Genomic DNA, 13,091 nt, shown 5'->3' with positions numbered 1-13,091 from the left:
ACACCACAGCTTTTGACTGAGGTAAACAGCAGAACACTCACATTCCTTCATGTGTAAAAGACCACCCAAGAGCTGCCATTTTGCAGGTTTAAGCCCCCAAGACACCCCCCCAGGAGGTCCACAAACAACTCAGTTGGCAGCTGTAGAACATTTAATCCAAATGCAGTTTTTATCCAGTGTTCCCCCCCCCCATGTTTTCTGTCCTGGGCTGCCCTGGTCATTCAGGCAGCACCCTCCTGCAGGATGCCTTTGGGACACCAGCTTTAGCAGGCTTTTGGGCAGGGATGCTGAACTGCCATTGGCTTTCCTGGAGAGCAGAAGGGTGAAGATCCCCAACCAAAGGCATCTGTTGTGATGATGTTCTGGGCCTGCTGGAGCTGCTCACCACAACCAGATGGGGAAGGCAACAGCTCAGAAAGCAGGACCTGGGCAGGTGGTTGTCACTTGCCTTTGCCCACAGTACTGGCACTCAGGAGCTCCTAGTCCCCAGGGGGAGCCGCCGGGATCCTGTACAGGAGGTTGCCATCACCATCGAAGAACTCCCGGCCCCTCTGAACCACGCGGAGACGGGACTGCCAGCCCTCCGCTGCCAACTGTTCCATCTCCTCCTTGCTCAGGAAACGCTCGTGCCCTGGATCCTCCCCCCACTGACTGCCACTTCCCGGTGGAGAAGCGCCACGGGGCCCAGCGTGACCCTCGCCAGCTCCCTCCCCAGGCAGGGCCACTGGTGCCGGGTCAGCCTGGGGGGCTGCAAGCGGAGGCACTCCCAGCCTCCTGGAGCCGGCGGGCAGCAGCTTGAAAGCCGACTCTCTGGTCAGCAGGGCCGGGGGCTGGCGGGAGCCGGGGGCTGGTGGGGGCCCGCCGCTCTGCGCGGCCCACACCCGGCCGTCCTGCTTCGCGCTGCGTTCCGAGGAAGGAGAGAAGCGGCTCCTGAGCACCCTGCGGACGACGTCCGGCTGCACGCGGAACCCTCGGGCCAGGCGGGAGACGGGCCAGTCCTCGGGGAACTCCCGGCTGAGGTGCCTGCACGGGAAAGGGGCGGCCTCAGCACCCGGTCCTTCGCCGAGGGGCTCGCGAGGCCGGCAGGGCCCCGCCAGCCCCTTGCCATCCCTTCCACCCGCGTCGCGCTCACCGGATCTGCTCCATGGCCTGGCGGCTCAGGGTGCGCTCGGGGGGCCCCCGTGGCTCCAGCATCCTCTGCAGCCTGCGCAGCCGGGCCGCCGCCTCCTGGCGCCTGCGCAGCGTCCTGCGAGGGGAGAAGGAAGGAAGGAGCGAGGGAGGAAGAGCGAGGCGCGGGCGAGCAGGCGCCGAGGGCTCCTGGCGCGCTTCACCTACCTCTCTACCTCCCCCTCCTCCGCGGCCGCCCCTCCGGCGGCCAGCCGAGCCGCCCGCAGCAGCCCCAGCGTCCGCCTCGCCGCCATGGCGCCCGGCTCCGCCCTCCGCTGGGCTGCAAAGCGGGGACGGGCGCACGTGGGCGAGGCGAGGCGGGGCGCTGGGAGGAGCTGGCGGGCAGCCCCTTGCCCGCCCGTAGCGCAGAGGGAAGCTTCCCTGGCTGCCCCGGCCCTGGAGCACACGCGGTGCAGATCTCGCCTCCTGGCCGGGAGAGGTGACCGCCTGGCCGAAGCAGCCCCGGGCCAGCCCGGTCTTAGCAGTTCTCGAGCGCGGATGCAGCCCGCTCGCGCCCTGTGCACCGCGGGGCAGTCACGGAGGTCTCCTCAAGGCCAGAGAAGCGGGAGAGTCCTTTCAAGAGTGCCCTGGGAGCTGGCGGAGGCTGGTCTGTGGAACTCCTTGCCGCAGGATGTGGTGACCACATCTGGCCTAGATGCCTTTAAAAGGGGATTGGACAAGTTTCTGGAGGAAAAATCCATCCCGGATTACAAGCCATGAAGTGTATGTGCAAGCTCCTGATTTTAGAAATGGGCTATGTCAGAATGCCAGGTGCAAGGGAGGGCACCAGGATGCAGGTCTCTTGTTTTGTGTGCTCCCTGGGGCATTTGGTGGGCTGCTGGAAGCTGGACTAGATGGGCCCATGGCCTGATCCAATGGGCACAGCCCAATCGTATCCACACTTTCATGGGAGTAAGCCCCATTGACTCTAATGAGACTTACTTCTGATTAGACATGCATAGGATTGGGCTCCCAGTCAGCAATTAGAACCCCAGCTTTGCCTTGCTGAGCTGAAGAATGGCACAATCGCTTGCATGACTGTCTCTCTACAACAGTAAGAAAAGCAGTTTTTGTTTTTTTTAAAAAACAACCTGATTTTAAAGGGGTGCATTTTTCCCCTTCTCCAGGGATCAGCACATTCCTTCTCATTTGCAAGGGCCATTCGTGTTGAGTCAAATCTGTGTATTAAAAATCTGTGTATAACAAGGTTGGACCTGTATAATTTATTAAAATGCACCATTGGAATAAAAATACATAACAGCACTTTCTATATTTCTAACTTTTGAAAACACACACAAAAAATAAATCCATTTTCACCCTACTCTAGTGATTGGGCAGCAGTGCTCCCCCCCCCCCGCAAATAGCGCCTTGTTTAACCCTTGATGCGCATAGCCTAATCTGCTGTAAATTTTGTGACTCAACAAAAATGGGGTCAGAATCAACTGGTTGGTCCCAGACCCAAAGTCTGGGAACCACTGCCCTAGGACCTTCTGTGTGGATATTATAGGACCCGAGGATGTTATGTATCTGAATTTTCAGAAGACGCTTCCTCACCAAAGGAAAACTCCATAGTCAGGGCAGGTCCTCTCCTGGATTAGGAACTGGTTGAGGACCAGAAAACATAGAGTTCACGAGTTCAGAGGACAGAGACTCCAACTGGTGTAATTGTATAAAACTTTAATACAAAGTCAGCTATAAAAGAACCCCTCTTTCCTGCCTGTTGTGCTATCCAGGCTAACTGGCATCTGTGGCAGGAAAGCTGGGATGCAGACTGGGGGCCCAGCCAGAAGGACCTCGCGCTGGTCAGAGGAAGTGCTACCACCTCCAGTTGCATTACTGGACAGTGGAGGTGTGAATGGTGAAGTACGGCGGGAGGGGGTGGGTGTAGGTGTGGGTCCTGTGTCCACAGCAATGCTATCAGGTGACTGTGGCAGGCTCTTGGACCCCTCTTTGGCACAAACACCAACAAATCCAGTCTTGGGATTTCCCACCCCCACCCCAGCCCCTGCCCTTCTTGTTTGAAGAACAGCTGTTTTGGAGGGAGCTCAAGTCGCTTTCCTGTGGAATGAAAAGGTCAAGGAGATGGCTGGAGATGCTAGCAAACTGCCCATTCCTGCACCCAGCCAGGTTAGCATCAACCCAATTCCTGGGGGAGGGGTCACAACACTACCTGGACTGGTGGAGGTGCAACGTGGCCGCGTTGGAGCGGTGTGGACTTGTGCGCCGGATGAGAGGGGCAGAGGCCGAGTTGATGGCTAATCCATGGATGTCAGTGCGGTTCAAGGGGGCTGCCACAGAGGGGAAGGGGAGGTTGGTGTACAAGTGACCTGGTGCTTTCCCAGTGTGGGCTAGGCAACTCAGGGAGCCGGAGCTCATGTACAGGGGGCGCTTGCTGGCCGGGCTGCCTGGAAGGGAAGCAAGACAAGCCAAGGTTGCAAGGTGCTGGGCTGGCCCAGGAATGCTCAATTACCTTCCGGGCAGCAACGGGCTCTCCTTGAGTCACCCCCAACCCACAAAACAAAGAGGGACCCTGGTTCCTCTGTGGTTCTCATGGCACCCATAACTCTCAGCCTCTGGCTTCCTGGGTAAAAAAACAGGGCTGAAGCCTCACCCTCTGAGGGAGCCAGAGAGTGCCAGAGGAGGCTGCCCCCAGGGCCCCGCTGCCCATGATACTCACTACCTTCCACTTTGTTCTTGGCACTAGCAAATCGCCGCCCCCCAGTCTTCAGCATCCGGGCCAGAGAGCAGGGCTCGCCAACCATGGCCGTGCCCAACCAGCTCATGTTCTTGGGGGGCTGGAGATGGAAGTGTGGCTTGAAATGCGATGCATAGGAGGCCTCCTGTGAAGGGGCCAGGCCTGACAGGGCCCCCAGGATGGTGGGGATGAAGCCTTGGTTGCTGAGCAACTGGATTTGTGCTGCAGGTTGCTGCATGATGTGCTGTCCAAACTCCTGCACAGAGGTCCCCAGGAGAGTGAGGGGCACCAGTGTCATCAGGTTCTGGGGTTCTCGGGTACTGAACACATCCTGCAGAAAGTGGGGCTGGAGCAGCAGAGTAGCAGGTTGAGGCCCAGGCAGGGGCAGCAGATCCCACCTTACCCAGTGCTGCCCAGCCCAATGACACCTTCCTTGTTTACTGCTCCTCTGCAAGGCCCACATTGCACTGCAGGAATGCAATGGGGCTGCCCCAAACGGGTATGTGTGGATGGGGTCCCCAGCTAGACATTTTAAAGTCTTGTCAACCAGACTGGTTAACCTTCAACTCAGCCATGGAGCTACTCCATTACAGATATGGAACAGAAGCACAGAATGAAGGGTGTCCATGTCAGTACGCAGGGGTAGAACCTGAACTCAGGCCTCCTGTAAACGAGGCCTCCTCTCTACCTTGACTACACTGCCTCCTGCACATCCTCCTGGGCAGCAAGATTCCTAGATTCACAGCCAGTGGGAGCTTGGGGTCCTCAAAGTAGCATCTCCCCACCTGGCTTTCTGAGATGTTGAGCTGGGGCTTCTGGAATTCTGCCGGCCGGGGCTCCGAGCTGCGGAGCAGGCGGGTCAGCTGGTCAACAATGCCTAGCCCCCGGATGAGATTCTCACGCCGCAGGAGGGCCTTGACTCTCTCCACTTCCTCTTCCTCCACGATCGCTTGAGGAGTCATGCTATCATAGGGCAAGGAGGGCATCTGGGGGGGGGCAGAGAGGGGGGTGTTCTCATCCAAAGTAGGAACCCCTGTGCACTCTGGGTCACTATGCATGGCTGGAACTAAGCAGCCCTCCCTCCCCACCCAAACAAGCAGAACCAGGCTTGACGTGAGCCGGCTTTTTGGCTTCAGCCCCAGACCTATCTCTGCCCTAAAGCTGCGTTTCGCTGGGATAAGCAGGGACTGCCCAGTGGACCCCACCCTGCCCCAGAAAGGATGAGAATTCCATCAGGACTGTTTACATGCAAGACACACAGTCTGGGCCATGCTCCTTCCTGACCTGCTTGCTAGACCCAGATGCCCCAGCGCAGTCTCTAGGACAGCAGGCACAAGCACTGGGCAGGAGAGGGTGCTCCACCGCACCCCTCACATCATGTGGACCAATGTCTGGCACAAGTACAGCTCCTGCCAGTTGGGGCACAATTCAGCACCCCAGAATGACAAGCCTCATCTGAGATCAGACCTCCAAAGAGGTCTCTTGCTCACTCAAGGGAGAGGGCAGTATCACTGCTCCTTCCTCTCCATTTTTGTAAGCAGTCTTACGGAGGCCACTAGAGAGGAAGGTGGGGCAGAAGTCATAGATGGCGCTCCTCAGATGTTTACCTGCAGAATGCAGTTCATCTGGGGACAGAGGCAGGGGTGCCTGGACCAGTCCTTTGGACCCATATCCAGAACCTAGCCCCTTCCTGGCACGCAGACAGAGAGGGTACCTTCAGATTCCAGGTCTTGCTCTGGCTGTATGACACGCGGGTGAGACCAGTCTTGACCTTGACCTTCTCCTGAGACTTCTCCCCCGCCGACTCCCCCTGCAGGTTTTCCTTCGTTTCCCTCCTCTTCTTACTGGACGCACTCTCCTTCTGCTCCTGCTTCTGGCGGATCTCCTCCAGCTGTTGCCTGGAAAGAAAGAAGGAAGGAAGGAGGCTCTTTCATGTGGAAGACAGTAGGTGCTTCATGGGTTCCTGGGCTGCAAGGCCACTCAGCCCTCCTCTCTAGTACCTGGCACATTCTTCTCTAGCCTTAGAGGCCACCGTCTCCTGGAAGAGGGAGCCGCTGTGCTTGAAGAAAGGTGTGTATTTCTCCGTGCCGCATGCAGGGAAGATGCGGCGGTAGCCACCCAAGTGACTGTCCTCGTACTTCTCGGCCTGGGCCAGCCAGGCAGCCTGGCTGCTCTCCATCTGCTCGCGCCTGCAGAGTAAGAAAGGCCTGGTGCTAGTTCTGGCAAGGGGAGAGGGCCCATGCATGCAGGCATGTACACACCTGCACCTCTCCAGCAGGTAGGCCCCTGACCTCCTGCACTCTTACTCCACCAGCTCCCAGGCCCCATCAAGAACTTCTGTCAAGGTCACCAGGCTGCCTGGGAGGAGGAAGGGCTCAGGCAACTCTTTTAGCCTGTCTGCTGCACCTGTTGTGTGTCTTTCCCTCCATGGTGGCTGGAAAGCACTGCCTAGATTGCAAATGCTGCAGCTTGGTCAAGGTAGTGGAAAAGCCTGGCCACGCTGGCCTCCTTGGTGGGGTGACTGCATTGCTTGCTCTCACAAGGGTACCTTGCCTCCCGCGGTGGCTGGTGGGCCTGGAGAAGGCGCTCCTTCACCCGCCTCTTGTCCTCCTCCAGCACCTTCTTCTTGTCACAGGCACGCAGGTTGATGAGGTTGATGGCGTCGCAGAGAAGGGCGTCCTTCACTTCACGGTCCAGTCGGGAGTCCGTGGTGAAACTGGGGGAGTGGTTGACCTGAAAGCACGAGGCTGCCTGAGCCCACTACCTGTTACCAGGCCCAAGGCAAAGTCCAATTCCTGCAGCATGGGGGGGGGGGAGCATTCTGGGCACTGGTGCAGCCCCCAGACTTCAGGGTTCCTGCTCATTCTAAGTCAACTGCTTATACTCTGAACAATGAGATCTCCTCTGATTTATTAAGAGTTCCTTTCAAAAAAATAAAAAATACACCCCACCATGCTCTAACCACTGAGTAGGCAGGCTCCAATGTTTCCATGGGTGTTCCAAGGGCAGAGCTAGGAAAGACCCCTGCCTGGAGCAAAAGAGAAGGGGCTCCAGCATTTGCAGTCAGTCAGGGTTGAGAGTCTGGGCTGCAAAGGAGGGAGCTCTTTGGGCTGTGGGGTGGCATCTGCTCCACCTCTTTCAGGGTTTGCTGCATCACTCTCCAGGCGAGGCCTCAAAAGGCAGGAGCATTGGGATAGGCAAGTGCCTGCATGGGAGGCACTAGCAAGACCCTCTTCCATTGGAAGCTGCTGCAGAGGCAGAGCAGGCCCCTGCTGGGGAAATATAGATTTTTATTTCAAAAGTTTCATACTACCCTGCTGGGGTCACTGCTTCCCAAAGGCGGCAGCAGGGCCTCCGCCCAGCCAACTCACCTCCAAGAGCCAGGGCTTGAGCTTCCGGTCCAGGAGGATATCAAAGCCCAGGATCTCAAAGCAGGCACAGCCTGAGATGTGGTTCGGAAAGCAGGTGCGGTAGTTGTGTTTCAGGACTGGGTGGGCAGCAATCAGGGTCTTGATGATGATGTCCTCAATGTCCTGCCACAGCTCGTCTGTGTCGTAGTTGTGCTCCCGCATCCAGGTGTTCAGGGTGGACAGCTTCCTGTTGGAGCAGGGAGGGAGAGGCCCACTCCAGCTCTAACTCCACGAAAACACCAAAAAGGCGCCAAGGGGCATTGAGCTATTGATATCTAGATCCCAAATCCATTTCCACAGCTCCTACTGGCAAGCAAGGCCATTGATGACGGCAGCCTTTGCATGCATCCAACCCCTTCCCATCATCCTCAACAGTAAACTTAAGTCACAGGCCTGTGAGCCCCTGAAGCTGCCTTAAGGACGAGGTTGGACCTGCCTATCCCCACACCATCTTCTCCGAATAGCAAGGGCTCTCTCCCAGCCCTTCTCCCTTTTTGAAACTGGAAGTACAGAGTGTGTGCTCCAGCCAAAACCCTTGCCCAAGTGGCAATCCTCCCACTGGTGCTCACCCCCTCCTCCTCCCACAGTTCTTGTGTGGAACACTGTATGCAGAAAGACTAGTCTGAAGAGGTGAGGGCCAAGCCAAGTCTTGGCCTGGGCAACTCCTCAAGGGCCAAGGCTTGCTTGCTTCCCTTGCTGCCCATTGCTGGCAGGCAGCCCCCAAGTCCATAACAGCGACAAGCTACCTCTTGCTGCCGGTGTTGTCATCACGAACAAAGTTCTCATGGTGCTTGTTGATAGCATAGTTGGTGAGATGCATGCAGATGTCATCCTGAGAGAGAAAGAGGCAGGCGCAGAGTAGGAGGGGTTCCTTGCCATGCCTGGAGAACCCTTTTCCCTCCCTCAGCAGCACCCAAGCCCTGCTCTCCACATTATGGCATACCAGGAGCTGTCTTCCCTGTGCCAGACCCAGGGCCCACTGGATTGGCAGCTCAAGGGGTGACTTGCCCAGCCCTGGAAGTGCCACCCATGGTGGCTGTGGGGGCACTCGCCACCCCCATTGCAAGCAGTTCCCAGAGGCCCCACCGGCCATCCTCAGGGTCTGCTTATCCTCCTACAGGGCTTATGTTGGTGCTGGGAAACGTCCTTTACCAGATTGCTGCTGCTGGGCTCGATGTACCTCATGGTGGCAAAGCGGGCTAGCCCTTCCTCGTAGAGAAAGATCTTGAGTGGGTCGCAGGAGGAGACCAGGACATAGATGCGCATGTCAAACTTGAATCCATCAATGAGGAAGGGCTGGGAAGGAACAAGTAGAGTGACAAAGGGGCAGGGGGAGCAACCCCCTCCCTGCTAACTCAGGAATCTTGCACCAAGTCTACCCCACACTGGCACAAAGCACAGTGGATGAAGGAGTCCCACTTGCACTTGGGATCTTTAGCATACCTTGGCAATGTATTGCTGGCAGATCATGTGCTCCCCATGTTTTATCTCCTTGGGGTTGCGTGTTATGAAGATGCCCCGTCCTTGGCAGCCACTGTCTGGCTTGCAGATGTACGTCCTGTTCTTCCTCATGCGCCCGTAGGCTTGGAAGTCCCCATAGCTGTGCAGAGATCACACAGTTACTGGCATTACAGGAGACTTCAGTGCCACCTGGGGTCCCTCTCCTAGACAGACGACCATTGCCCTCGATTCAATAGGAGGGGGACAAGCGAGTGTCACAGCTGGCACAGAATTCAGGAGAGACAGGAGAACTGTAGCCCAACGCCTGCCTCTCCCCAGACACCAGTACTCAAATGAGATCTCCTGAGATGGAGGTTCCCCCAGGCCAGGCTGCTTAACCCTCTTCCTGCACATCAGGCCCTATTGGGCACGTACTCAGCAGGCAAGCACCAGGTGCGTGGGAAGATGCTGTACTCCTTGGGAAAGAGCTTGAGCATGCGGTTGAGGTTCCGGGCCAGCAGGTCCTTGCGGCAGATCTCCGCCATGCCTGGAAAGTGGTTGATTTTCTGAAGAAGAAGAAAAAAAAAAAAACCAAGAGCAGGAGACTCGCAGGACAGCAGAAGGGACTGCTGGCACCACACACAACTAGGTTGGGGAGGGGGGCATCTGGCCCTGTTTTTCTTTTCTTGTTTAGAGGAGCAGGAACTCCTCTTTGGATGAGAGGAGCAGCATGTTATCCTGTCTCTGAAGCTTACAAGAAGACTCCTAAGTGGGAAGGGGGCATCCAAAGTCAGATAAAATATAATAAAACATTTATCAACACTGCAAAAAACAAGTCAAGCAGACGAAGTCTAACACAAGAGCAGCCCAGCTTGAAAGTCAGGATGAACAAAAAATGCCACATGAAATGGAGCAGAGCAGCTACCTAACAGAACAGGTAAGACCCCCATCTTCACTTAGTGCTTCACTTTCTCAAAGCAGGCTACAGGAAAAAATTGCTTAGGCTTCTGCAGAAGGCCCTTTCCACAGCTGCCATTTATCTCCTCTCCAAAGATAGGAAGTCAGAGAAAGTTAAGATCTGAATGCCCTGCAGGTGAGTAGGTGGTCCTTCAAAGACTGTGGCCCAAGCCACACAACCCAGTACTTGACCTATGCTGATAACACACACAAAGCCAAAGAAAGAGACAAGAGCTGGCAAATGATATTCCAAGCAGCCAGTGCGGTGAGGACTCTGGTCACTGCATTCTGCACCAGTTAAAATTTCTGCATCATCTTCAATGCATCCCCATGCGTAATACATTGCACCCCCAATCTTATCTAACTTTCCAGGGCCAATGCAACTGGAATGCAGCCCTGAGGTAAGGAAACAAACATTCCCTTACCTTGAGAAGGCTTCTGTGACTGCCCCCCCATGAAGGATGCAGAACACACACTGTTGGCATAGCTACGTCAGCACTGGAAAGTTGGGTAAGACAGGCCCCTGATATAATCAAGCCCAAATGTGACTAAAGAAGGCACGGACAGCTGCAGTGAAGTTACTTCTGTCCAGGAGGGATGTTATGTTTTTCTAGCCCTAGCTGCACGTCTCACTATAATACCCCAACTAGGGCAAGGCTTCAGCATAGAAGCCCATCCGTTTGAAGCGAACAAGGACCCAGGACTGCCTCCAAAAGCTATGTTGATAAGCAGCACAAGGAGATGCTCTGAGCAGTAAAGCAGACAAATCACTCAGATCCAGAAGGGTCTGGGGGTGATCCTGCAGAAACAGACAACTCAGAAGTGCTGTGGCATTTCAGAGAACAGCTGCTGACTACAGGTGTTGCCCTGAGTTTTTGTCGGGGTGGGGGGGGGGTCAACCCACACTACAGTGACAGCTCAGCCTCCCCTCGTTCTGCTGCAGGTACCTGAAACCTCTTCATTTCCATGACACGCTCCAGCGAGACTGAGCAGTCAGTCCAGTAAACTGTCCACTCCTCGTCCTCTCCCACTTCCTTCAGGCCACAGCGCCGAGCAGCACGCCTAACTGCAGCAGAACAAGCAGAGGACCAGGGATGGCTCCAAGGGCCACATGGGTCCTCTCTGAACTCTGCGGCAACTGAGGGAGCTATTTGGGACTTGAGTTAACACAATCCTCCAAAAGATCATCAGGCGTAACCCTTGGAAGGGCTCTCTTGGCCCAGGCCAAGGGAGTAGCTGGCCATCACGGTCACATCAGTGGCTGTTTTCCATATCCTGAGCATTGTGGAGCGCCAAGATGAGATGCCAAACCATCCCCAGATCCTGCGCAATGCTCATGCTGCCAGGGAAAGGGACGAAGTCTTACCGCTTTCATATTTGCAGTTGGTTAGGTTGATGGACAGCAGCCTGTAAACAAGAAAGTAGAAATCAAGGGCTCAGTGGCCGAGGTGAGCTGCTCTGTGCCCAGGAGTGGCTCCTGGGAGGAAAATGGCAACAGGGGCGTCGGAGCCCAAGACTGGGGAGAGGTGCGGGTTCCAACGCAAGCAGGCTGTGGGCCCCCGGCTGGCTTGTCAAGTGCGTCTTGACAGGACTCACCGGTGCTTCTTCCTCCTCCTCCTCCTGGCCTCCTCTGGCTCGCACTCTTCAGTCGCCTGATCCTCCAGATCCACCAGGCAGATCCCTGGCTGGTCGCTCTTCCTGCCAGCCTGGCCCCCCTTGCCTCTATGGCCCTGGCTCGGAGCTCCCTGCTTGTCCCAGGAGCCGCTGGGCAGAGGCGCCTTGTCCCTGGGCTCCAGCCTCCTCAGGCATTCGTTCGCAGACTCGTCGGACAGGCCCCCCTCGTCGTCGTCCTCATCCTCGTCTTCATCCGTCTCGTTCTCCGAGTCGCTGCTCTCGTCCACGCTGATCTTCATCCTCTCAGGCACCCTTGCAGGGAAGGGGGAGCGGTCAGCGGGGCCAGCTGCGGGGATGCGCGCCGGGCGGGGAGCCAGAGCGTCCCCAGCGCGGCCCGGAGCCCCGCACAGAGCTGCCTCGCCCCCAGGGCGGCGCTTCCGAGGACTCCGGGAGGCTCAGCCTCACCCGCCTCCCGCTCCGCCCCCGGGGCGGCCTCCCTCCCGCGGCCCGCGAGCCCAGCAGGGCCGGACAGAGCCCTCCCGAGCGCGGGACCCTCCCGCCGCCCAGCACCACCGCGGGGAGGGCCCCAGGCCGGGCGCGGCCTCGCCTCTCGGGGCCGGCCGGCCGCCGCTCCGCTCCGCGCCAGCTCCAGCAGGGGACGGCGAAGGGGGCGCCCGGCACTCGCGGGGCGGCTTCCCGAGCCCCTCACCGGGGCCCTTGGCTTCCCCTGAGGAGGAGGCGGCGCCTGGGCCTTAGGCTCCCTGGGCCCCGACGCGGTCACCATGCCGACGGCGGCCCCGCCCACCGGGACATAGGCACGCGCCGGGCGGCTACAACCGCCGGAAGTCCCGCGGCCGCCATCTTGGAAGCGGGCGAGCGGCTTCCGGCTGTCGCCACGAGGTCACGCCCCCCGGATGCGACGCCAGGGCAAACTCCGCGGAACATAAGAACGGCCCCGCTGGCTCAGGCCGCGGCCCGTCGAGTCCAGCGCCCTCTCCTTTGCCCCACGGCTCGACTTCAGGGGGCTCTCACTCGGGTGCCTGAGAAGCAGCTGAACGGAAGAACGTTAGAACAGCCCCGCGGCTCGAGTCCCACCTCCTGCGTCTCCCAGCGGCCAAGTGCCCCGGAGCACAGCAGACAGCAAGAGTCCCACGTCCCGGCGCCCTCCCTGCATCTGACACAGCCCGTTTCTAGAATCAGGAGGCTGCACGTGCACTTCGTGGCTTGTAGCCTGCTATGGATTTTTCTTCCAGAAACTTGTCCAATCCCCTTGAAAGGCGTCCAGGCCAGATGCAGTCACCACATCCTGTGGCAAGGAGTTCCACAGACCAACCACACGCTGAGTAAAGAAATATTTTCTTTTGTCTGTCCTAACCCGCCCAACACTCAATTTTAGTGGATGTCCCCTGGTTCTGGTATTATGTGAGAGTGTAAAGAGCATCTCCCTATCCACTCTGTTCATCCCCTGCATAATTTTGTATGTCTCAATCATGTCCCCCCTCAGGCGCCTCTTTTCTAGGCTGAAGAGGCCCAAACGCGGGGAGCAACACGGAGGCGTACGCTGCCAAAGCGGAGGGGCCGCTCGCACGCTCCCCGCCGCACTGAGCGCCCCGCCCCGGCTACTCCACCGCCTGCAGCTGCACAGGAGGAGGTGCACAAAGGACGCCTCCTGCAGCACAGGCGTTGCGAGGGCGCACCGAGCAGGAGGTGCGCTGACCAGAGCAAAGGCGTATGCCTGCTTACTCAGAAGCGAGTCCAACTGTGTCCAATGGGACTTGCTCCTGGGAAGTGTGTAGAGGGTGCCAGCC

At 57.7% G+C, this 13,091-nt stretch overlaps 2 protein-coding genes across 5 annotated transcripts; both read right to left on the bottom strand.

Moving 5' to 3' along the window:
• Positions 1-179: 179 nt before the first annotated feature.
• On the bottom strand, positions 180-1,439 carry NGRN (neugrin, neurite outgrowth associated). Its single transcript, XM_066636260.1, has 3 exons — positions 1,336-1,439; positions 1,133-1,246; positions 180-1,023 (listed from the first exon to the last, which is right to left on the bottom strand). The coding sequence occupies exons 1-3, from the start codon at positions 1,419-1,421 to the stop codon at positions 480-482; spliced, it is 744 nt and encodes a 247-aa protein (XP_066492357.1). The 5' UTR covers positions 1,422-1,439; the 3' UTR covers positions 180-479.
• A 1,396-nt stretch (positions 1,440-2,835) lies between these two features.
• On the bottom strand, positions 2,836-12,087 carry TTLL13 (tubulin tyrosine ligase like 13). 4 transcript variants are annotated; one of them, XM_066636214.1, is made up of 16 exons: positions 11,993-12,087; positions 11,266-11,595; positions 11,036-11,076; positions 10,617-10,735; positions 9,148-9,278; positions 8,716-8,872; positions 8,425-8,568; positions 8,019-8,104; positions 7,234-7,459; positions 6,411-6,595; positions 5,863-6,051; positions 5,577-5,760; positions 4,648-4,848; positions 3,845-4,208; positions 3,338-3,572; positions 2,836-3,225 (listed from the first exon to the last, which is right to left on the bottom strand). In XM_066636214.1, the coding sequence occupies exons 2-16, from the start codon at positions 11,580-11,582 to the stop codon at positions 3,213-3,215; spliced, it is 2,592 nt and encodes an 863-aa protein (XP_066492311.1). In that variant the 5' UTR covers positions 11,583-11,595; positions 11,993-12,087; the 3' UTR covers positions 2,836-3,212. The 4 variants fall into 4 exon arrangements, with proteins under 4 accessions (XP_066492311.1, XP_066492312.1, XP_066492313.1 ...); XM_066636215.1 differs by lacking the exon at positions 4,648-4,848; XM_066636216.1 differs by lacking the exon at positions 11,993-12,087 and having other exon boundaries at positions 11,266-11,716.
• Between the last annotated feature and the right edge of the window lie 1,004 nt (positions 12,088-13,091).

The sequence above is a fragment of the Tiliqua scincoides genome, chromosome 8, assembly GCF_035046505.1.
Source record: "Tiliqua scincoides isolate rTilSci1 chromosome 8, rTilSci1.hap2, whole genome shotgun sequence".
In the NCBI taxonomy this organism is placed as follows: Eukaryota; Metazoa; Chordata; class Lepidosauria; order Squamata; family Scincidae; genus Tiliqua; species Tiliqua scincoides.
The sequence above is the reverse complement of the archived record's forward strand: the minus strand, read 5'-3'. Positions and strand labels throughout refer to the sequence as shown.